At 44.8% G+C, this 25,139-nt stretch overlaps 1 protein-coding gene across 3 annotated transcripts in view; it reads right to left on the reverse strand.

The window, feature by feature from the left end:
• Positions 1-25,139, reverse strand: part of ggt1a (gamma-glutamyltransferase 1a) — a 52,544-nt gene that overhangs the window by 21,767 nt on the left and 5,638 nt on the right. For all 3 annotated transcript variants that reach the window (XM_072914212.1, XM_072914211.1, XM_072914213.1), the window contains exons 2-5: positions 24,437-24,613; positions 22,587-22,717; positions 22,416-22,505; positions 19,194-19,386 (exon numbers count right to left, since the gene is read on the reverse strand). In XM_072914212.1, the coding sequence (XP_072770313.1) occupies positions 19,194-19,386; positions 22,416-22,505; positions 22,587-22,717; positions 24,437-24,613 (591 nt within the window). The remainder of the gene's footprint in view (positions 1-19,193; positions 19,387-22,415; positions 22,506-22,586; positions 22,718-24,436; positions 24,614-25,139) is intronic.

Genomic DNA, 25,139 nt, shown 5'->3' on the forward strand with positions numbered 1-25,139 from the left:
AACCATAATCCTAACCCTAATCCTAACCCTAACCCTAACCCTAACCCCCCACCCCAACCCCAAACCTAACCCTTGCTTCTACCTTTTTGTTACACCGATCAGAACCTCGCCCTAAATTATTTACATAATAGCTTTCTATTTTAACCCTAACCCTAACACCAACCCCAACCCCAATCCTATCCCTAACCCTTGCTTCTACCTTTGTGTTACACCGATCAGAGCCACGCCCTAACTTATTTACATAATTGCTTTCTATTTTAACCCTAACCCTAAACCCTACCCCAACCCTAACCCTAACCCTAACCCTTGCTTCTACCTTTTTGTTACACCGATCAGAGCCTCGCCCTAATTTATTTACATAATAGCTTTCTATTTTAACCCTAACCCTAACCCTAACCCCACCCCCAAACCTAACCCTAACCCTAACCAACTCTTTTCTTTATGCCTAACCCTAACCCTAATCCTAATCCTAACCCTAACCCTAATCCTAACCCTAACCCTAACCATAATCCTAACCCTAACCCTAATCCTAACCCCAACTCTAACCCCAACTCTAACCCCAACCCTAACCCCAACCCTAACCCCTACCCCAACCCTAACCTAACCCTTGCTTCTACCTTTTTGTTACACTGATCAGAGCCTCGCCCTAACTTATTTACATAATAGCTTTCTATTTTAACCTTAACCCTAACCCTAACCCCACCCCAACCCTAGCCCTAACCAACTCTTTTTTTTTATGCCTAACCCTAACCCTAATCCTAATCCTAATCCTAACCCTAATCCTAACCTTAACCCTAACCCTAACCCTAATCCTAATCCTAACCCTAACCCTAATCTTAACCCTAACCCTAACCCTAACCCCAACCCCAACCCCAACCCTAACCCTTGCTTCTACCTTTTTGTTACACCGATCAGAACCTCGCCCTAATTTATTTACATAATAGCTTTCTATTTTAACCCTAACCCCAACCCTAACACCAACCCCAACCCTAACCTAACCCTTGCTTCTACATTTTTGTTACACTGATCAGAGCCTCGCCCTAACTTATTTACAAAATAGCTTTCTATTTTAACCCTAACCCTAACCCCAACCCCAACCCCAATCCTATCCTTAACCCTTGCTGCTATCTTTGTGTTACACCGATCAGAGCCACGCCCTAACTTATTTACATAATTGCTTCCTATTTTAACCCTAACCCTAACCCTAACCCCAACCCCAACCGCAATCCTATCCTTAACCCTTGCTTCTAACTTTGTGTCACACCGATCATAGCCACGCCCTAACTTATTTACATAATTGCTTCTCTATTTTAACCCTAACCCTAAACCCAACCCCAACCCTAACCCTAACCCTTGCTTCTACCTTTTTGTTACAACGATCAGAGCCTCGCCCTAACTTATTTACATATTAGCTTTCTATTTTAACCCTAACCCTAACCCTAACCCTAAACCCAACCCCAACCCTAGCCCTAACCCTAACCAACTCTTTTTCTTTACGCCTAACCCTAATCCTAATCCTAACCCTAATCCTAACCCTAACCCTAATCCTAATACTAATCGTAATCGTAATCCTAATCCTAATCCTAACCCTAATCCTAATCCTAACCCCAACCCTAACCCCAACCCTAACCCTAACCCCAACCCCAACCCTAACCTAACCCTTGCTTCTACATTTTTGTTACACTGATCAGAGCCTCGCCCTAACTTATTTACATAATAGCTCTCTATTTTAACCCTAACCCTAACCCCACCCCCAACCCTAGCCCTAACCTTAACCAACCCTTTTTCTTTATGCCTAACCCTAACCCTAATCCTAATCCTAACCCTAACCCTAATCCTAACCCTAACCCTAACCAACTCTTTTTCTTTATGCCTAACCCAAACTCTAATCCTAATCCTAATCCTAACCCTAATCCTAACCCTAACACCTAATCCTAATCCTAACCCTAATCGTAACCCCAACCCTAACCCCAACCCTTGCTTCTACCTTTTTGTTACACTGATCAGAGCCTCGCCCTAATTTATTTACATAATAGCTTTCTATTTTAACCCTAACCCTAACCCCACCCCCAACCCTAGCTCTAACCAACTCTTTTCGTTATGCGTAACCCTAACCCTAATCCTAATCCTAACCCTAATCCCAACCCTAACCCTAACCCCAACCCCAACCCTAACCCTTGCTTCTACCTTTTTGTTACACCGATCAGAGCCTCGCCCTAATTTATTTACATAATATCTTTCTATTTTAACCCTAACCCCAACCCTATACCCAACCCCAACCCTAACCTAAACCTTGCTTCTACATTTTTGTTACACTGATCAGAGCCTCGCCCTAATTTATTTACATAATAGCTTTCTATTTTAACCCTAACCCTAACCCTAACCCGAACCCCACCCCCAACCCTAGCTCTAACCAACTCTTTTCTTTATGCGTAACCCTAACCCTAATCCTAATCCTAACCCTAATCCCAACCCTAACCCTAACCCCAACCCCAACCCTAACCCTTGCTTCTACCTTTTTGTTACACCGATCAGAGCCTCGCCCTAATTTATTTACATAATAGCTTTCTATTTTAACCCTAACCCCAACCCTATACCCAACCCCAACCCTAACCTAACCCTTGCTTCTACATTTTTGTTACACTGATCAGAGCCTCGCCCTAAGTTATTTACATAATAGCTTTCTATTTTAACCCTAACCCCAACCCTAACCCTAACCCTAACCCTAACCAAACCCTTTTTGTTTAGGCCTAATCCAAACTCTAATCCTAATCCTAATCCTAACCCTAATCCTAATCCTAACCCTAATCCTAACCCTAACACCTAATCCTAATCCTAACCCTAATCCTAACCCCAACCCTAACCCCAACCCTTGCTTCTACCTTTTTGTTACACTGATCAGAGCCTCGCCCTAATTTATTTACATAATAGCTTTCTATTTTAACCCTAACCCTAACCCTAACCCTAACCCCACCCCCAACCCTAGCTCTAACCAACTCTTTTCGTTATGCGTAACCCTAACCCTAATCCTAATCCTAACCCTAATCCCAACCCTAACCCTAACCCCAACCCCAACCCTAACCCTTGCTTCTACCTTTTTGTTACACCGATCAGAGCCTCGCCCTAATTTATTTACATAATAGCTTTCTATTTTAACCCTAACCCCAACCCTATACCCAACCCCAACCCTAACCTAACCCTTGCTTCTACCTTTTTGTTACACTGATCAGAGCCTCGCCCTAATTTATTTACATAATAGCTTTCTATTTTAACCCTAACCCTAACCCTAACCCTAACCCCACCCCCAACCCTAGCTCTAACCAACTCTTTTCTTTATGCGTAACCCTAACCCTAATCCTAATCCTAACCCTAGTCCCAACCCTAACCCTAACCCCAACCCCAACCCTAACCCTTGCTTCTACCTTTTTGTTACACCGATCAGAGCCTCGCCCTAATTTATTTACATAATAGCTTTCTATTTTAACCCTAACCCCAACCCTATACCCAACCCCAACCCTAACCTAACCCTTGCTTCTACATTTTTGTTACACTGATCAGAGCCTCGCCCTAAGTTATTTACATAATAGCTTTCTATTTTAACCCTAACCCCAACCCCAACCCTAACCCTAACCCTAACCCTTGCTTCTACCTTTGTGTTACACCGATCAGAGCCTCGCCCTAACTTATTTATATAATAGCTTTCTATTTTAACCCTAACCCCAACCCTAACCCTATCCATAACCCTAACCCTAACCCCAACCCCAACCCTAACCCTAACCCTAACCCTTGCTTCTACCTTTGTGTTACACCGATCAGAGCCTCGCCCTAACTTATTTACATAATAGCTTTCTATTTTAACCCTAACCCTAACCCCACCCGCAACCCTAGCCCTAACCCTAACCAACTCTTTTGCTTTATGCCTAACCCTAACCCTAATCCTAATCCTAACCCGAATCTTAACCCTAACCTTAATCCTAACCCTAACCCTAACCCTAACCCCAACCCCAACCCTAACCCTAACCCTAACCATTGCTTCTACCTTTGTGTTACACCGATCAGAGCCTCGCCCTAACTTATTTACATAATAGCTTAATATTTTAACCCTAACCCTAACCCTAACCCCACCCGCAACCCTAGCCTTAACCCTTGCTTCTACCTTTGTGTTACACCGATCAGAGCCACGCCCGAACTTATTTACATAATTGCTTTCTATTTTAACCCTAACCCTAAATCCAATCCTAACCCTAACCCTAACCCTTGCTTCTACCTTTTTGTTACACCGATCAGAGCCTCGCCCTAACTTATTTACATAATAGCTTTCTATTTTAACCCTAACCCTAACCCTAACCCTAACCCCACCCCCAACCCTAGCCCTAACCAACGCTTTTTCTTTATGCCTAACCCTAATCCTAATCCTAATCCTAACCCTAACCCTAAACCTAAACCTAAACCTAATCCTAACCCTAACCCTAATCCTAATCCTAACCCTAATCCTAACCCTAACCCTAACCCCCACCCCAACCCCAAACCTAACCCTTGCTTCTACCTTTTTGTTACACCGATCAGAACCTCGCCCTAAGTTATTTACATAATAGCTTTCTATTTTAACCCTAACCCTAACACCAACCCCAACCCCAATCCTATCCCTAACCCTTGCTTCTACCTTTGTGTTACACCGATCAGAGCCACGCCCTAACTTATTTACATAATTGCTTGCTATTTTAACCCTAACCCTAAACCCTACCCTAATCCTAACCCTAACCCTAACCCCCACCCCAACCCCAAACCTAACCCTTGCTTCTACCTTTTTGTTACACCGATCAGAACCTCGCCCTAAGTTATTTACATAATAGCTTTCTATTTTAACCCTAACCCTAACACCAACCCCAACCCCAATCCTATCCCTAACCCTTGCTTCTACCTTTGTGTTACACCGATCAGAGCCACGCCCTAACTTATTTACATAATTGCTTGCTATTTTAACCCTAACCCTAAACCCCACCCCCAACCCTAACCCTAACCCTAACCAACTCTTTTCTTTATGCCTAACCCTAACCCTAACCCTAACCCTAATCCTAATCCTAACCCTAACCCTAATCCTAACCCTAATCCTAATCCTAACCCTAATCCTAACCCCAACTCTAACCCCAACCCTAACCCTAACCCCACCCCCAACCCTAGCCCTAACCAACTCTTTTTTTTTATGCCTAACCCTAACCCTAATCCTAATCCTAATCCTAACCCTAATCCTAACCTTAACCCTAACCCTAACCCTAATCCTAATCCTAACCCTAACCCTAATCTTAACCCTAACCCTAACCCTAACCCCAACCCCAACCCCAACCCTAACCCTTGCTTCTACCTTTTTGTTACACCGATCAGAACCTCGCCCTAATTTATTTACATAATAGCTTTCTATTTTAACCCTAACCCCAACCCTAACACCAACCCCAACCCTAACCTAACCCTTGCTTCTACATTTTTGTTACACTGATCAGAGCCTCGCCCTAACTTATTTACAAAATAGCTTTCTATTTTAACCCTAACCCTAACCCCAACCCCAACCCCAATCCTATCCTTAACCCTTGCTGCTATCTTTGTGTTACACCGATCAGAGCCACGCCCTAACTTATTTACATAATTGCTTCCTATTTTAACCCTAACCCTAACCCTAACCCCAACCCCAACCGCAATCCTATCCTTAACCCTTGCTTCTAACTTTGTGTCACACCGATCATAGCCACGCCCTAACTTATTTACATAATTGCTTCTCTATTTTAACCCTAACCCTAAACCCAACCCCAACCCTAACCCTAACCCTTGCTTCTACCTTTTTGTTACAACGATCAGAGCCTCGCCCAGCTTATTTACATATTAGCTTTCTATTTTAACCCTAACCCTAACCCTAAACCCAACCCCAACCCTAGCCCTAACCCTAACCAACTCTTTTTCTTTACGCCTAACCCTAATCCTAATCCTAACCCTAATCCTAACCCTAACCCTAATCCTAATACTAATCGTAATCGTAATCCTAATCCTAATCCTAACCCTAATCCTAATCCTAACCCCAACCCTAACCCCAACCCTAACCCTAACCCCAACCCCAACCCTAACCTAACCCTTGCTTCTACATTTTTGTTACACTGATCAGAGCCTCGCCCTAACTTATTTACATAATAGCTCTCTATTTTAACCCTAACCCTAACCCCACCCCCAACCCTAGCCCTAACCTTAACCAACCCTTTTTCTTTATGCCTAACCCTAACCCTAATCCTAATCCTAACCCTAGCCCTAATCCTAACCCTAACCCTAACCAACTCTTTTTCTTTATGCCTAACCCAAACTCTAATCCTAATCCTAATCCTAACCCTAATCCTAACCCTAACACCTAATCCTAATCCTAACCCTAATCGTAACCCCAACCCTAACCCCAACCCTTGCTTCTACCTTTTTGTTACACTGATCAGAGCCTCGCCCTAATTTATTTACATAATAGCTTTCTATTTTAACCCTAACCCTAACCCCACCCCCAACCCTAGCTCTAACCAACTCTTTTCGTTATGCGTAACCCTAACCCTAATCCTAATCCTAACCCTAATCCCAACCCTAACCCTAACCCCAACCCCAACCCTAACCCTTGCTTCTACCTTTTTGTTACACCGATCAGAGCCTCGCCCTAATTTATTTACATAATATCTTTCTATTTTAACCCTAACCCCAACCCTATACCCAACCCCAACCCTAACCTAAACCTTGCTTCTACATTTTTGTTACACTGATCAGAGCCTCGCCCTAATTTATTTACATAATAGCTTTCTATTTTAACCCTAACCCTAACCCTAACCCGAACCCCACCCCCAACCCTAGCTCTAACCAACTCTTTTCTTTATGCGTAACCCTAACCCTAATCCTAATCCTAACCCTAATCCCAACCCTAACCCTAACCCCAACCCCAACCCTAACCCTTGCTTCTACCTTTTTGTTACACCGATCAGAGCCTCGCCCTAATTTATTTACATAATAGCTTTCTATTTTAACCCTAACCCCAACCCTATACCCAACCCCAACCCTAACCTAACCCTTGCTTCTACATTTTTGTTACACTGATCAGAGCCTCGCCCTAAGTTATTTACATAATAGCTTTCTATTTTAACCCTAACCCCAACCCTAACCCTAACCCTAACCCTAACCAAACCCTTTTTGTTTAGGCCTAATCCAAACTCTAATCCTAATCCTAATCCTAACCCTAATCCTAATCCTAACCCTAATCCTAACCCTAACACCTAATCCTAATCCTAACCCTAATCCTAACCCCAACCCTAACCCCAACCCTTGCTTCTACCTTTTTGTTACACTGATCAGAGCCTCGCCCTAATTTATTTACATAATAGCTTTCTATTTTAACCCTAACCCTAACCCTAACCCCACCCCCAACCCTAGCTCTAACCAACTCTTTTCGTTATGCGTAACCCTAACCCTAATCCTAATCCTAACCCTAATCCCAACCCTAACCCTAACCCCAACCCCAACCCTAACCCTTGCTTCTACCTTTTTGTTACACCGATCAGAGCCTCGCCCTAATTTATTTACATAATAGCTTTCTATTTTAACCCTAACCCCAACCCTATACCCAACCCCAACCCTAACCTAACCCTTGCTTCTACCTTTTTGTTACACTGATCAGAGCCTCGCCCTAATTTATTTACATAATAGCTTTCTATTTTAACCCTAACCCTAACCCTAACCCCACCCCCAACCCTAGCTCTAACCAACTCTTTTCTTTATGCGTAACCCTAACCCTAATCCTAATCCTAACCCTAGTCCCAACCCTAACCCTAACCCCAACCCCAACCCTAACCCTTGCTTCTACCTTTTTGTTACACCGATCAGAGCCTCGCCCTAATTTATTTACATAATAGCTTTCTATTTTAACCCTAACCCCAACCCTAAACCCAACCCCAACCCTAACCTAACCCTTGCTTCTACATTTTTGTTACACTGATCAGAGCCTCGCCCTAAGTTATTTACATAATAGCTTTCTATTTTAACCCTAACCCCAACCCCAACCCTAACCCTAACCCTAACCCTTGCTTCTACCTTTGTGTTACACCGATCAGAGCCTCGCCCTAACTTATTTATATAATAGCTTTCTATTTTAACCCTAACCCCAACCCTAACCCTATCCATAACCCTAACCCTAACCCCAACCCCAACCCTAACCCTAACCCTAACCCTTGCTTCTACCTTTGTGTTACACCGATCAGAGCCTCGCCCTAACTTATTTACATAATAGCTTTCTATTTTAACCCTAACCCTAACCCCACCCGCAACCCTAGCCCTAACCCTAACCAACTCTTTTGCTTTATGCCTAACCCTAACCCTAATCCTAATCCTAACCCGAATCTTAACCCTAACCTTAATCCTAACCCTAACCCTAACCCTAACCCCAACCCCAACCCTAACCCTAACCCTAACCATTGCTTCTACCTTTGTGTTACACCGATCAGAGCCTCGCCCTAACTTATTTACATAATAGCTTAATATTTTAACCCTAACCCTAACCCTAACCCCACCCGCAACCCTAGCCTTAACCCTTGCTTCTACCTTTGTGTTACACCGATCAGAGCCACGCCCGAACTTATTTACATAATTGCTTTCTATTTTAACCCTAACCCTAAATCCAATCCTAACCCTAACCCTAACCCTTGCTTCTACCTTTTTGTTACACCGATCAGAGCCTCGCCCTAACTTATTTACATAATAGCTTTCTATTTTAACCCTAACCCTAACCCTAACCCTAACCCCACCCCCAACCCTAGCCCTAACCAACGCTTTTTCTTTATGCCTAACCCTAATCCTAATCCTAATCCTAACCCTAACCCTAAACCTAAACCTAAACCTAATCCTAACCCTAACCCTAATCCTAATCCTAACCCTAATCCTAACCCTAACCCTAACCCCCACCCCAACCCCAAACCTAACCCTTGCTTCTACCTTTTTGTTACACCGATCAGAACCTCGCCCTAAGTTATTTACATAATAGCTTTCTATTTTAACCCTAACCCTAACACCAACCCCAACCCCAATCCTATCCCTAACCCTTGCTTCTACCTTTGTGTTACACCGATCAGAGCCACGCCCTAACTTATTTACATAATTGCTTGCTATTTTAACCCTAACCCTAAACCCTACCCTAATCCTAACCCTAACCCTAACCCCCACCCCAACCCCAAACCTAACCCTTGCTTCTACCTTTTTGTTACACCGATCAGAACCTCGCCCTAAGTTATTTACATAATAGCTTTCTATTTTAACCCTAACCCTAACACCAACCCCAACCCCAATCCTATCCCTAACCCTTGCTTCTACCTTTGTGTTACACCGATCAGAGCCACGCCCTAACTTATTTACATAATTGCTTGCTATTTTAACCCTAACCCTAAACCCCACCCCCAACCCTAACCCTAACCCTAACCAACTCTTTTCTTTATGCCTAACCCTAACCCTAACCCTAACCCTAATCCTAATCCTAACCCTAACCCTAATCCTAACCCTAACCCTAATCCTAATCCTAACCCTAATCCTAACCCCAACTCTAACCCCAACTCTAACCCCAACCCTAACCCCAACCCTAACCCCAACCCCAACCCCAACCCTAACCTAACCCTTGCTTCTACCTTTTTGTTACACTGATCAGAGCCTCGCCCTAACTTATTTACATAATAGCTTTCTATTTTAACCTTAACCCTAACCCTAACCCCACCCCCAACCCTAGCCCTAACCAACTCTTTTTTTTTTATGCCTAACCCTAACCCTAATCCTAATCCTAATCCTAACCCTAATCCTAACCTTAACCCTAACCCTAACCCTAACCCTAATCCTAATCCTAACCCTAACCCTAATCTTAACCCTAACCCTAACCCTAACCCCAACCCCAACCCCAACCCTAACCCTTGCTTCTACCTTTTTGTTACACCGATCAGAACCTCGCCCTAATTTATTTACATAATAGCTTTCTATTTTAACCCTAACCCCAACCCTAACACCAACCCCAACCCTAGCCTAACCCTTGCTTCTACATTTTTGTTACACTGATCAGAGCCTCGCCCTAACTTATTTACAAAATAGCTTTCTATTTTAACCCTAACCCTAACCCCAACCCCAACCCCAATCCTATCCTTAACCCTTGCTGCTATCTTTGTGTTACACCGATCAGAGCCACGCCCTAACTTATTTACATAATTGCTTCCTATTTTAACCCTAACCCTAACCCTAACCCCAACCCCAACCGCAATCCTATCCTTAACCCTTGCTTCTACCTTTGTGTCACACCGATCATAGCCACGCCCTAACTTATTTACATAATTGCTTCTCTATTTTAACCCTAACCCTAAACCCAACCCCAACCCCAACCCTAACCCTAACCCTTGCTTCTACCTTTTTGTTACACCGATCAGAGCCTCGCCCTAACTTATTTACATATTAGCTTTCTATTTTAACCCTAACCCTAACCCTAAACCCACCCCCAACCCTAGCCCTAACCCTAACCAACTCTTTTTCTTTACGCCTAACCCTAATCCTAATCCTAACCCTAATCCTAACCCTAACCCTAATCCTAATCGTAATCCTAATCCTAACCCTAATCCTAATCCTAAACCCAACCCTAACCCCAACCCTAACCCTAACCCCAACCCCAAACCTAACCTAACCCTTGCTTCTACATTTTTGTTACACTGATCAGAGCCTCGCCCTAATTTATTTACATAATAGCTCTCTATTTTAACCCTAACCCTAACCTTAACCCCACCCCCAACCCTAGCCCTAACCTTAACCAACCCTTTTTCTTTATGCCTAACCCTAACCCTAATCCTAATCCTAACCCTAACCCTAATCCTAACCCTAACCCTAACCAACTCTTTTTCTTTATGCCTAACCCAAACTCTAATCCTAATCCTAATCCTAACCCTAATCCTAATCCTAATCCTAACCCTAATCCTAACCCTAACCCAAATCCTAATCCTAACCCTAATCCTAACCCCAACCCTAACCCCAACACTTGCTTCTACCTTTTTGTTACACTGATCAGAGCCTCGCCCTAATTTATTTACATAATAGCTTTCTATTTTAACCCTAACCCTAACCCTAACCCTAACCCCACCCCCAACCCTAGCTCTAACCAACGCTTTTCTTTATGCGTAACCCTAACCCTAATCCTAATCCTAACCCTAATCCCAACCCTAACCCTAACCCCAACCCCAACCCTAACCCTTGCTGCTACCTTTTTGTTACACCGATCAGAGCCTCGCCCTAATTTATTTACATAATAGCTTTCTATTTTAACCCTAACCCCAACCCTATACCCAACCCCAACCCTAACCTAACCCTTGCTTCTACATTTTTGTTACACTGATCAGAGCCTCGCCCTAACTTATTTACATAATAGCTTTCTATTTTAACCCTAACCCCAACCCTAACCCCAACCCCAACCCTAACCTAACCCTTGCTACTACCTTTTTGTTACACTGATCGGAGCCTCGCCCTAACTTATTTACATAATAGCTCCCTATTTTAACCCTAACCCCAACCCTAACCCCAACCCTAACCCTAACCCTAACCCTTGCTTCTACCTTTGTGTTACACCGATCAGAGCCTCGCCCTAACTTATTTATATAATAGCTTACTATTTTAACCCTAACCCCAACCCTAACCCTAACCATAACCCTAACCCTAACCCCAAACCCAACCCTAACCCTAACCCTAACCCTTGCTTCTACCTTTGTGTTACACCGATCAGAGCCTCGCCCTAACTTATTTACATGATAGCTTTCTATTTTAACCCTAACCCTAACCCCACCCGCAACCCTAGCCCGAACCCTAACCAACTCTTTTGCTTTATGCCTAACCCTAACCCTAACCCTAATCCTAATCCTAACCCGAATCTTAACCCTAACCCTAACCTTAATCCTAACCCTAACCCTAACCCTAACCCAACCCTAACCCTAACCCTAACCCTAACCCTAACCCCAACCCCAACCCTAACCCTAACCCTAACCCTTGCTTCTACCTTTGTGTTACACCGATCAGAGCCTCGCCCTAACTAATTTATATAATAGCTTTCTATTTTAACCCTAACCCTAACCCCAACCCTAACCCTAACCATAACCCTAACCCTAACCCTAACCCCAACCCCAACCCTAACCCTAACCATTGCTTCTACCTTTGTGTTACACCGATCAGAGCCTCGCCCTAATTTATTTACATAATAGCTTAATATTTTAACCCTAACCCTAACCCTAACCCCACCCGCAACCCTAGCCCTAACCCTAACCAACTCTTTTGCTCTATGCCTAACCCTAACCCTAATCCTAATCCTAACCCTAATCCTAACCCTAACCCAAACCCTAATCCTAACCCTAACCCTAATCCTAATCCTAACCCTAATCCTAACCCTAACCCTAACCCTAACCCCAAACCCAACCCTAACCCTTGCTTCTACCTTTTTGTTACACCGAGCAGAGCCTCGCCCTAACGTATTTACATAATAGCTTTCTATTTTAACCCTAACCCCAACCCCAACCCTAACCCTAACCCTAACCCCAACCCCAACCACAACCCTAACCCTAACCGTAACCCTTGCCTCTACCTTTGTGTTACACCGATCAGAGCCTCGCCCTAACTTATTTACACAATAGATTCTATTTTAACCCTAACCCTAACCCCAACTCCAACCCCAACCCTAAGCCTAACCTTTCCTTCTACCTTTTTGTTACACCGATCAGAACCTCGCCCTAACTTATTTACATAATAGCTTTCTATTATAACCCTAACCCCAACCCCAACCATAACCCTAACCCCAACCCCAACCCCAACCCTAACCTAACCTTTGCTTCTACCTTTTTGTTACACTGATCAGAGCCTCGCCCTAACTTATTTACATAATAGCTTTCTATTTTAACCCTAACCCCAACCCCAACCCTAACGCTAACCCTAACTCCAACCCCAACCCTAACCGTAACCCTTGCTTCTACCTTTGTGTTACACCGATCAGAGCCTCGCCCTAACTTATTTACATAATAGCTTTCTATTTTAACCCTAACCCTAACCCCAACTCCAACCCCAACCCTAAGCCTAACCCTTGCTTCTACCTTTTTGTTACACCGATCAGAGCCTCACCCTAACTTATTTACATAATAGCTTTCTATTTTAACCCTAACCCCAACCCCAACCCTAACCCTAACCCTAACTCCAACCCCAATCCTATCCTTAACCCTTGCTTCTACCTTTGTGTTACACCGATCAGAGCCACGCCCTAACTTATTTACATAATTGCTCTCTATTTTAACCCTAACCCTAACCCTAACCCCAACCCCAACCCCAATCCTATCCTTAACCCTTGCTTCTACCTTTGTGTTACACTGATCAGAGCCTCGCCCTAACTTATTTACATAATAGCTTTCTATTTTAACCCTAACCCTAACCCCAACTCCAACCCCAACCCTAAGCCTAACCCTTGCTTCTACCTTTTTGTTACACCGATCAGAGCCTCACCCTAACTTTTTTACATAATAGCTTTCTATTTTAACCCTAACCCTAACCCCAACCCCAACCCCAACCCCAACCCTAACCCTAACCCCAACCCCAACCCCAACCCTAACCTAACCCTTGCTTCTACTTTTTTGTTACACTGATCAGAGCCTCGCCCTAACTTATTTACATAATGGCTTTCTATTTTAACCCTAACCCCAACCCCAACCCTAACACTAACCCTAACCCCAACCCCAACCCTAACCCTAACCGTAACCCTTGCTTATACCTTTGTGTTACACCGATCAGAGCCTCGCCCTAACTTATTTACATAATAGCTTTCTATTTTAACCCTAACCCCAACCCCAACCCCAACCCTAACCCTAACCCTAACCCCAACCCCAACCCCAACCCTAACCAAACCCTTGCTTCTACCTTTTCGTTACACTGATCAGAGCCTCGCCCTAACTTATTTACATAATCGCTTTCTATTTTAACCCTAACCCCAACCCCAACCCCAACCCTAACCCTAACCCTAACCCAAACCCTTGCTTCTACCTTTGTGTTACACCGATCAGAGCCTCTCCCTAACTTATTTACATAATAGCTTTCTATTTTAACCCTAACCATAACCCCAACCCTAACCCTAACCCTAACAGTAACCCTTGCTTCTGCCTTTGTTTTACACCAATCAGAGCCTCTCCCTAACTTATTTACATAATAGCTTTCTATTTTAACCCTAACCCCAACCCCAATCCTAACCTCAACCCCAACCCTAACTCTAACCCTAACCCAAACCTAACCCTTGCTTCTACCTTTTTGTTACACCGATCAGAGCCTCGCCCTAACTTATTTACATAATAGCTTTCTATTTTAACCCTAACCCTAACCGCTAACCCTAAACCTATTTTAGTGACATATTTGAGTCCCGTAATGACCTGTAAATCCCTATAAAAGGACAGAGTCTCTAGCTTCAGAAAACACTGAAATGGTGGTAAGACTTACGGTAATATAAGAAGAGTGGAGCAAATCCTATTCTTCACTACAGTTTTAATGTCAGATGCTTGAAAAAGGAATGTTTGTTTGCCCAAGACTGGAATAGAACTACCAAGTAACACTTCATTTATTCATTATTACCAGAGGTGGGTAGTAACGCGCTACATTTACTCCGTTACATCTACTTGAGTAACTTTTGGGATAAATTGTACTTCTAAGAGTAGTTTGAATGCAACATACTTTTACTTTTACTTGAGTATATTTATAGAGAAGAAACGCTACTTTTACTCCGCTCCATTTATCTACATTCAGCTCGCTACTCGCTACTGGTTTTTATCCATCTGTTAATGCACGCTTTGTTTGTTTTGGTTTGTCAGACAGACCTTCAAAGTAGGATCTAGCACATGCCTGCGTTTCACCAATCAAATACAGTCACTGGTGACGTTTGACTCCGTTTCACCAATCAAATACAGTCACTGGTGACGTTTGACTCCGTTTCACCAATCAAATACAGTCACTGGTGACGTTTGACTCCGTTTCACCAATCAAATACAGTCACTGGTGACGTTTGACTCCGTTTCACCAATCAAATACACTCACTGGTGACGTTTGACTCCGTTTCACCAATCAAATACAGTCACTGGTGACGTTTGACTCTGTTTCACCAATCAAATACACTCACTGGTGACGTTTGACTCCGTTTCACCAATCAAATACACTCACTGGTGACGTTTGACTCTGTTTCACCAATCAAATACTCTCACTGGTGACGTTTGACTCCGTTTCACCAATCAAATACAGTCACTGGTGACGTTTGACTCCGTTTCACCAATCAAATGCAGTCACTGGTGACGTTTGACTCCGTTTCACCAATCAAATGCAGTCACTGGTGACGTTTGACTCCGTTTCACCAATCAAATACAGTCACTGGTGACGTTTGACTCCGTTTCACCAATCAAATACACTCACTGGTGACGTTTGACTCCGTTTCACCAATCAAATGCAGTCACTGGTGACGTTTGACTCCGTTTCACCAATCAAATGCAGTCACTGGTGACGTTTGACTCCTTTTCACCGATCAAACAGAGCCAGGCGGTCACATGATTAACTGCACATAAAGTTTCAGCGGCAAACAACAACAAGCTTAAGCTTACATGAACTCAACGTCAAATTTGAGGAAGCACATGGCGGTAAGTAACGTTAGTAGATATTTTGGCTGTCACCGTAGGCTGATGTTAGCTTCCCTGCTATGAATCACTGTACATCGTGTGGGGACATTTATTAACGCACTGCAGCCTCATAGACAGACACACACACACACACACACACACACACACACACACACACACACACACACACACACACACACACACACACACACACACACACACACACACACACTTGCTTACTTCTTGCTTACGGTTGTCCATCGATTCGATGATGACCATCTTCTTTTATTTATGAGTCTGCTGATGTTTGAAAAGTCCGATCCTGGATCCACAGATGCGGTTACAGACCGGGCATGTGAAAGAGGTGCTGGGGGGAGCAGGGGTGGCTTGGCGAGCATGCCTCTTCACGCGCTTTGCTGCACGGTGTTGTGTGCGCTGTTCCTCTGTATAATCCACTCCTTGTGAGGAGTGGGAGCGCCAGAGGTCTCGGCAGGAAGCAAGTTCCTCCAGTGAAGAGGGGTTGATCTGGCATCTCTTCAGTGTGGTCTTCATTTGGTCTTTGAACCGCTTCTTCTGCCCACCAGCACTGCGTTGGCCTAGGTGTAACTGACCATAGAGGATTCTGCGTGGGAGTCTATGGCTGGGCATTCGGATGACATGCCCCAACCACCTGAGTTGATGTTGGGTCATGATGGACTCCACGCTGCAGCTGCCTGCCCTCTCCAGCACTTCTGTGTGCGGCACTCTGTCCTTCCATGTGATGCCAAGGATCTTCTGCAGACATCTTACATGGAAGGTGTCCAGGCTTCTCAGATGGCGGCTGTAGATAGTCCATGCCTCACATCCGTACAGTAATGCAGTGATGCATACTGCTCTGTAGACCAGCACTTTGGTGTGGAGTTTGAGGTTGCTGTTCTGAAAAACCCTTCTCCTTAGACGACCAAAAGATGCTGATGCTTGCTTGAGGCGGTTCTGGATCTCGTCATCCATTGAGCAGGTGTCAGACATTATGCTCCCCAGGTATTTGAAGGTGGGCACCGTGAGCTGCTGTGAGGGTTATTGTGTGGTTTTGTGGGAGGTCAGCACTGGACTGACAAAGTACCTCTGTCTTCTGGGTGTTGATCGTCAGTCCCATTCTGGTATATGCAGTTACAGCTGCCGAGAGGGTGTTTTGCAGAGCCTCTGGTGTATGGAAAACCAGGGCACAGTCATCGGCGTATTGCAGCTCAATGATGGTCTCCGAGGTCAGCTTGGTAGTTGCCTGTAGCCTCCTGATGTTAAACAGGTTACCATCAAGCCTGAAGTCTATGGTAACTCCAGCCTGCTCCTCCATCCCCCTACGTAGCAGTGTTGTGACACAGACGAGGGAGATGTTGAAGAGAACTGGAGCCAGCACACTGCCCTGCCTCACTCCAGTTTTCACACCAAAGGGCTCTGAGTTGTGTCTTCCCACTACCACTCGGGCCATCATCCCACACACACACACACACACACACACACACACACACACACACACACACACACACACACACACACACACACGCACGCATGCATGCATACAAACACCAATCAGTGTGTTCCCAGGTGCAGCCCACACCTATCAGTTTATGGTTTGCGTAAAGGCTAACTTGTTATTTTCCTTTGTAATCTCTGCCTACTGAGCCTATGGTGCTGTTAAGTTATTATGGCTCAATTTGCCTTAATTTGTTTTATGTTAATGTCCATCCATCCATCCATCCATCTTCTTCCGCTTATCCGAGGTCGGGTCGCGGGGGCAGCAGCTTAAGCAGGGAAGCCCAGACTTCCCTCTCCCCAGCCACTTCGTCCAGCTCCTCCCGGGGGATCCCGAGGCGTTCCCAGGCCAGCCGGGAGAGATAGTCTTCCCAGCGTGTCCTGGGTCTTCCCCGTGGCCTCCTACCGGTCGGACGTGCCCGAAACACCTTCCTAGGGAGGCGTTCGGGTGGCATCCTGACCAGATGCCCGAACCACCTCATCTGGCTCTTCTCGATGTGGAGGAGCAGCGGCTTTACTTTGAGCTCCCCCCGAATGACAGAGCTTCTCACCCTATCTCTAAGGGAGAGCCCCGCCACCCGGCGGAGGAAACTCATTTCGGCCGCTTGTACCCGTGATCTTGTCCTTTCGGTCATGACCCAAAGCTAATGACCATAGGTGAGGATGGGAACGTAGATCGACCGGTAAATCGAGGGCTTTGCCTTCCGGCTCAGCTCCTTCTTCACCACAACGGATCGATACAGCGTCCGCATTACTGAAGACGCCGCACCGATCCGCCTGTCAATCTCACGATCCACTCCTCCCCCACTCGTGAACAAGACTCCGAGGTACTTGAACTCCTCCACTTGGGGCAAGATCTCCTCCCCAACCCGGAGATGGCACTCCACCCTTTTCCGGGAGAGAACCATGGACTCGGACTTGGAGGTGCTGATTCCCATCCCAATCGCTTCACACTCGGCTGCGAACCGATCCAGTGAGAGCTGAAGATCTTGGCCGGAGGAAGCCATCAGGACCACATCATCTGCAAATAGCAGTGACCTAATCTTGCAGCCACCAAACCAGATGTTATGTTATTTATGTTATGTTTATGTTATGTTATTTATCCGCATCCGCCAACCACTGCCCCATCTATGGGTCAAATAGTCGTCATTCCCCCTGCCCCCACCCCACCCGCTGCCTTGTGGTACCTTTGGGAGAAGGAAAGGCTATGGGAGTAAACCCAGACAGAAAATCAGGAGTGGAGCCCCTGAGGCGGCTGGGTGTCATTGCTGACCCCCTGCCGGCAGCTCCTGCAGCCAAGCCGATGCCAGATGTATTGCCTTGCTTTCCTCTGGGCCACATCGTCACGGCCGAGAGGGGGATCTTGATGTCTGGGCAACCCAAGATCTCCATACTTTCTGCCCAGGCTTGCGCCACGGAGAGGTCACTCCAGCCTCCCCCCTAAAGGGAGGAAACAACACGGAAGCTGGCAGTCTTAAGTTCCACCCGATTGGCGCCAGCTTCGACGGTGGGAGGAATCATTGAGAATGAACTCCCCCAGGCGCAACCCATCGTCACTACTGACGGACGGATGCCTATGATGTTATGTTATTTATGTTAATGTATTATTATTTGATATATATTATTGTTTTAGTTGCTTAAGAGATATTCCTGGCTCTGAATTTGCTCATTGCTATTTTTATGTTTTTGTGCATTATTTGTTGCCGTCATCATTAAACGAACAGGTTACTCATCAGTTACTCGGTACTTGAGTAGTTTTTTCACAACATACTTTTTACTTTTACTCAAGTAAATATTTGGGTGACCTTACTTTTACTTGAGTAGTAAATCTCTAAAGTAACAGTACTCTTACTTGAGTACAATTTCTGGCTACTCTACCCACCTCTGATTATAACGCATTATTACACAGGTACCCTCTTTACGTCCAAAAGTGACTAAAGCAGAACTGCGGGGCAGCGAGTGCCGACCAGGCTGGCAAGGCGTCCTCCTCACCACAGGTTAGCGTCTCCTCGAATGGAATCCTTGCTTTTAAAGATAGCGTGAGCCAAGGCTTTTCCGATAGGAAATCCGTGGCGAGCCAAGGCGATGCTGGGCTCAAACAGCTCGCTCCACGGCAGTCTGCCGTGTCTCTTGTGGGCCATCTCGTAGCCGCGGATCTCCCCTGGGATAGCGATGGACAATCCACCTGTCAGGTAGAAACATTATTACCGTATTTTCCGCACCATAAGCCGCCCTGGGTTATAAGCCGCGCCTTCAATGAACGGCATATTTCAAAACTTTGTCCACCTATAAGCCGCCCCGTGTTATAAGCCGCATCTAACTGCGCTAAAGGAATGTCAAAAAAACAGTCAGATAGGTCAGTCAAACTTTAATAATATATTAAAAACCAGAGTGATGTGGGCGCGCATGGAGTCGTATATCAACATGGACGGAGCTGCGTGAAAAAAGCCACCCGGCCTCTTCGCGTAAACTTACCTTAACCACTCGCTCATCTTTTCTTCATCCATCCATCCCTTCGAGTTAGCTTTTATGATGACGCCGGCTGGAAAGGTCTCTTTTGGCAAGGTCTTCCTTTTGAATATCACCATGGGTGGAAGTTTCTGGCCATTAGCATGGCAAGCTAGAACCACAGTGAAGGATGACTTCTCATTCCCTGTGGTGCGAATATTCACCGTACGTGCTCCCGTTGTATCCACAGTGCGGTTCACAGGAATATCAAAAGTCAGTGGAACCTCGTCCATGTTGATAATGTTCTCTGGCCGGATCTTTTTTTCAGCTATCTTGTTTTTACAATATGCACGGAAAGTAGCCAGCTTTTCTTGAAAGTCTTTAGGCAGTTGCTGTGAAATAGTAGTCCGTGTGCGGATGGAGAGATTGCGTCTTGGAAACCTGTCGCTTAGTAGGAGCCATTTTGTGGTCTTTACAGATGTAAACACACAAAGGAAATGAAACGTAATATCCGCGCGCTTCTTCTTCTTCTACGGGGGCGGGTGGTTGCTTACAGTAGAAGAAGAAGCGCTTCCTCTTCTATGGGGGCGGGTGCTTACCTTGGCGGTTGCTTGCGTAAAAGAAGAAGCACTTCCTCTTCTACGGGGAAAAAGATGGCGGCTATTTACCGTAGTTGCGAGACCTAAACTTTATGAAAATGAATCTTAATATTAATCCATATATAAAGCGCACCGGGTTATAAGCCGCACTGTCAGCTTTTGAGTAAATTTGTGGTTTTTAGGTGCGGCTAATAGTGCGGAAAATACGGTAATCATGGACCATGTTTTGGTCACTAAAAATACTTAGTACTTCAATATCTGCTTGTCACCTTGGCATATGATTTTAAACTAAGTTATCCATCAATCTGTGTATTGACAATGTGATGAAATGTAATATAATAAATCTGAGGGCAGCCATAATGTTGGTGTGGCCCTCAGTATAAACAAGAGACAGGACTGCGGAGCTGGTGCTGAGCCGGTCCGGGACGGACAAGCTTCACAGTGTCTTGGCTGAATGAGCAAGTATCAGACACCTCGGTCTCCTTGGACGCATCCTCGCTCATCCATGCGGACTGGACACTGGGTGAGAGTTAGTTGCTTTGTTGGGTCTGCTCCTGTCTCTGGCCATGCTCCCCCCACCCCAGCAGACGATGGCGTGGAACACCGCAGAGGCCACCACAGTGTATATGTTTTTTGTTTGTTGTTGTTTTACTTTTGTGGCTGTGTGTAGAAGTGTCTAGTTGCATCAGCTCTGCTCTTTTAATTTCTTTAATGTCCTTTGTGTTCTTTGATGTTTCCCTCTTACACACATGCTAATGTGTGCTATGGCTATGAGGTTTTTGTTTACCTTGGCCTCAGTCTGGACCCCCTCTCCAGGGGCCCAGGCTTAGACTGAATATTTTATTTTCTCACCACAGTCTCCCCACGTTTACTTGTTTCTCACCTTTTTTGTAAGGGGCGCCGGAAATTGGCAGACCCGTCAGCGATCCTGTTTTGTTTCCCTGTAATATTTGATCCTGTTGTGTCTCCCCGTAATGTTGATCCTGTTGTGTCTCCCTGTAATGTTTGATCCTGTTGTGTCTCCCTGTAATGTTTGATCCTGTTCTGTCTCCCTGTAATGTTTGATCCTGTTCTGTCTCCCTATAATGTTTAATCCTGTTCTGTCTCCTTATAATGTTTGATCCTGTTCTGTCTCCCTGTAATGTTTCATCCTGTTCTGTCTCCCTGTAATGTCTGATCCTGTTCTTTCTCCCTGTAATGTTTGATCCTGTTGTGTCTCCCTGTAATGTGTGATCCTGTTCTGTCTCCCTGTAATGTCTGATCCTGTTCTGTCTCCCTGTAATGTTTAATCCTGTTCTGTCTCCCTGTAATGTTTGATCCTGTTGTGTCTCCCTGTAATGTTTGATCCTGTTCTGTCTCCATGTAATGTTTGATCCTGTTCTGTCTCCTTGTAATGTTTGATCCTGTTCTGTCTCCCTGTAATGTCTGATCCTGTTCTGTCTCCCTGTAATATTTGATCCTGTTCTGCCTCCCTGTAATGTTTGATCCTGTTCTGCCTCCCTGTAATGTTTGATCATATCCTGTCTCCCTGTAATGTTTGATCCTGTTCTGTCTCCATGTAATGTTTGATCCTGTTCTGTCTCCCTGTAATGTCTGATCCTGTTCTGTCTCCATGTAATGTTTGATCCTGTTCTGTCTCCTTGTAATGTTTGATCCTGTTCTGTCTCCCTGTAATGTTTGTCTGCTCTTGAATGGGATTGTACTGAAAATCTTAAATATTAAAATATTTCTGATTCTGATTCTCTTTCACATTTTTATGAAGTGAAGTGAAGTGAATTATATTTATATAGCGCTTTTCTCTAGTGACTCAAAGCTCTTTTACATAGTGAAAGCCAATATCTAAGTTCCATTTAAAGCAGTGTGAGTGGCACTGGGAGCAGGTGGGCAAAGCGTCTTGCCCAAGGACACAACGGCAGTGACTAGGATGGCGGAAGCGGGGATCGAACCTGGAACCCTCAAGATGCTGGCACGGCCCCACTAAAAGGGGAGAAGATGCAGCTCTCGCCAACCATATTCTGGGGCGCAAATCAGTCAGATGAGGGTTCATTGTTCCAAAATGTACAATGGGAAACTGACCTAAGCTGTATGACGATGTTGACATGTGGCGACGAATAAGATCATAAAATGTAAGAATGAGGTGGAACAAAAATGAAAAGTGTGATTGCACCTGCACGAGAAAGCTGGGTGTTGTTGCCAAACATGTCCTCAGTGGCGTTCTTGGGTGCCGTCTCCCTGGCATCAATAGTTTCTACCTTCCCTGTCAAGCAGAACGTGTGCACAAAGGTGAATTTCCCTCCAATAAAACACATTAAAAATACTGATTTATATTTATAGTCACCAGTGGAAGCATTGTAGATGACAAAGAAGACTCCGCCTCCGATGCCCATACTGTGAGCATTAAAAAGGCCAACACACAGCAAGGCGGCAATGGAAGCATCCACCGCAGAACCGTTCTTCTTCAGAATGTCCCTAAACATGCATGTAGTTATGTATGCACAAACACTATACAGGTAAAAGCCAGTAAATTAGAATATTTTGAAAAACTTGATTTATTTCAGTAATTGCATTCAAAAGGTGTAACTTGTACATTATATTTATTCATTGCACACAGACTGATGCATTCAAATGTTTATTTCATTTAATTTTGATGATTTGAAGTGGCAACAAATGAAAATCCAAAATTCCGTGTGTCACAAAATTAGAATATTACTTAAGGCTAATACAAAAAAGGGATTTTTAGAAATGTTGGCCAACTGAAAAGTATGAAAATGAAAAATATGAGCATGTACAATACTCAATACTTGGTTGGAGCTCCTTTTGCCTCAATTACTGCGTTAATGCGGCGAGGCATGGAGTCGATGAGTTTCTGGCACTGCTCAGGTGTTATGAGAGCCCAGGTTGCTCTGATAGTGGCCTTCAACTCTTCTGCGTTTTTGGCTCTGGCATTCTGCATCTTCCTTTTCACAATACCCCACAGATTTTCTATGGGGCTAAGGTCAGGGGAGTTGGCGGGCCAATTTAGAACAGAAATACCATGGTCCGTAAACCAGGCACGGGTAGATTTTGCGCTGTGTGCAGGCGCCAAGTCCTGTTGGAACTTGAAATCTCCATCTCCATAGAGCAGGTCAGCAGCAGGAAGCATGAAGTGCTCTAAAACTTGCTGGTAGACGGCTGCGTTGACCCTGGATCTCAGGAAACAGAGTGGACCGACACCAGCAGATGACATGGCACCCCAAACCATCACCCAACCATGCAAATTTTGCATTTCCTTTGGAAATCGAGGTCCCAGAGTCTGGAGGAAGACAGGAGAGGCACAGGATCCACGTTGCCTGAAGTCTAGTGTAAAGTTTCCACCATCAGTGATGGTTTGGGGTGCCATGTCATCTGCTGGTGTCGGTCCACTCTGTTTCCTGAGATCCAGGGTCAACGCAGCCGTCTACCAGCAAGTTTTAGAGCACTTCATGCTTCCTGCTGCTGACCTGCTCTATGGAGATGGAGATTTCAAGTTCCAATAGGACTTGGCGCCTGCACACAGCGCAAAATCTACCCGTGCCTGGTTTACGGACCATGGTATTTCTGTTCTAAATTGGCCCGCCAACTCCCCTGACCTTAGCCCCATAGAAAATCTGTGGGGTATTGTGAAAAGGAAGATGCAGAATGCCAGACCCAAAAACGCAGAAGAGTTGAAGGCCACTATCAGAGCAACCTGGGCTCTCATAACACCTGAGCAGTGCCAGAAACTCATCGACTCCATGCCACGCCGCATTAACGCAGTAATTGAGGCAAAAGGAGCTCCAACCAAGTATTGAGTATTGTACATGCTCATATTTTTCATTTTCATACTTTTCAGTTGGCCAACATTTCTAAAAATCCCTTTTTTGTATTAGCCTTAAGTAATATTCTAATTTTGTGACACACGGAATTTTGGATTTTCATTTGTTGCCACTTCAAATCATCAAAATTAAATGAAATAAACATTTGAATGCATCAGTCTGTGTGCAATGAATAAATATAATGTACAAGTTACACCTTTTGAATGCAATTACTGAAATAAATCAAGTTTTTCAAAATATTCTAATTTACTGGCTTTTACCTGTATATATATGTAGTTATGTATGCACAAACACTATATATGCATGTAGTTACGTGTGCACAAACACTATATAAACAACACATTTGGCTTCTTACCTTCCAACCTCGGAGCACTTGCCAGCATCAGCAGCAACAGCAGCCCTTGAGAAGAAGTACCCGGTGGGCGGGGCCATGTATTTCTTCCCCAAGCCCATGAACACGCCCAGGAGCAGGCTCACCAGAGCCACCAGAAGCACCACCATACCAGCAATCAGGGGCTTCGCAACCATTTTCCTGAAATGAGGAATCAACATAGAGCCTTGTCAGGGCACATGTAGACAAAACATTTACCCACGTTTTCGTGCGTAGTAATAATCATGTATATATATTATCACACAACTTTAGTATGCTTAAAGTCCGTTGCTATAGTTATTAGCTATTGTGCTCAAGCTGCATTTTTTTTCTATCTGTGTAAGGACAAAACTTCTTGTCTGAGGGGTGACCTCAGCCGCAGATGTTATCTTTGTTTTAGCCCGCTAACAGCCAAGGACTTCAAGGACCTCAACGAAGACAAGATGACAGCACGCAGACGAAGGAGAAACAAGGCGATCACAAGGCTTCAGCACTTTCCGTCACGTATTGTGCGTACTGGACCTGCTTTGCACGATATATGTGACCACTCCTTTTAGAGGCGGCCTCTATGATGTTTACTGTGGAACTCCTGAATAAATAGAGGGACGCGGGAGCTGTACCTTAGAGCGTTGGGCGAGACTGTGACTAAGTGTGCAGCTCCATGCGTTCTCCCCATGAGCTAAATTGA

Source organism: Nerophis lumbriciformis, linkage group LG12 (assembly GCF_033978685.3).
Source record: "Nerophis lumbriciformis linkage group LG12, RoL_Nlum_v2.1, whole genome shotgun sequence".
Lineage (NCBI taxonomy): Eukaryota > Metazoa > Chordata > Actinopteri > Syngnathiformes > Syngnathidae > Nerophis > Nerophis lumbriciformis.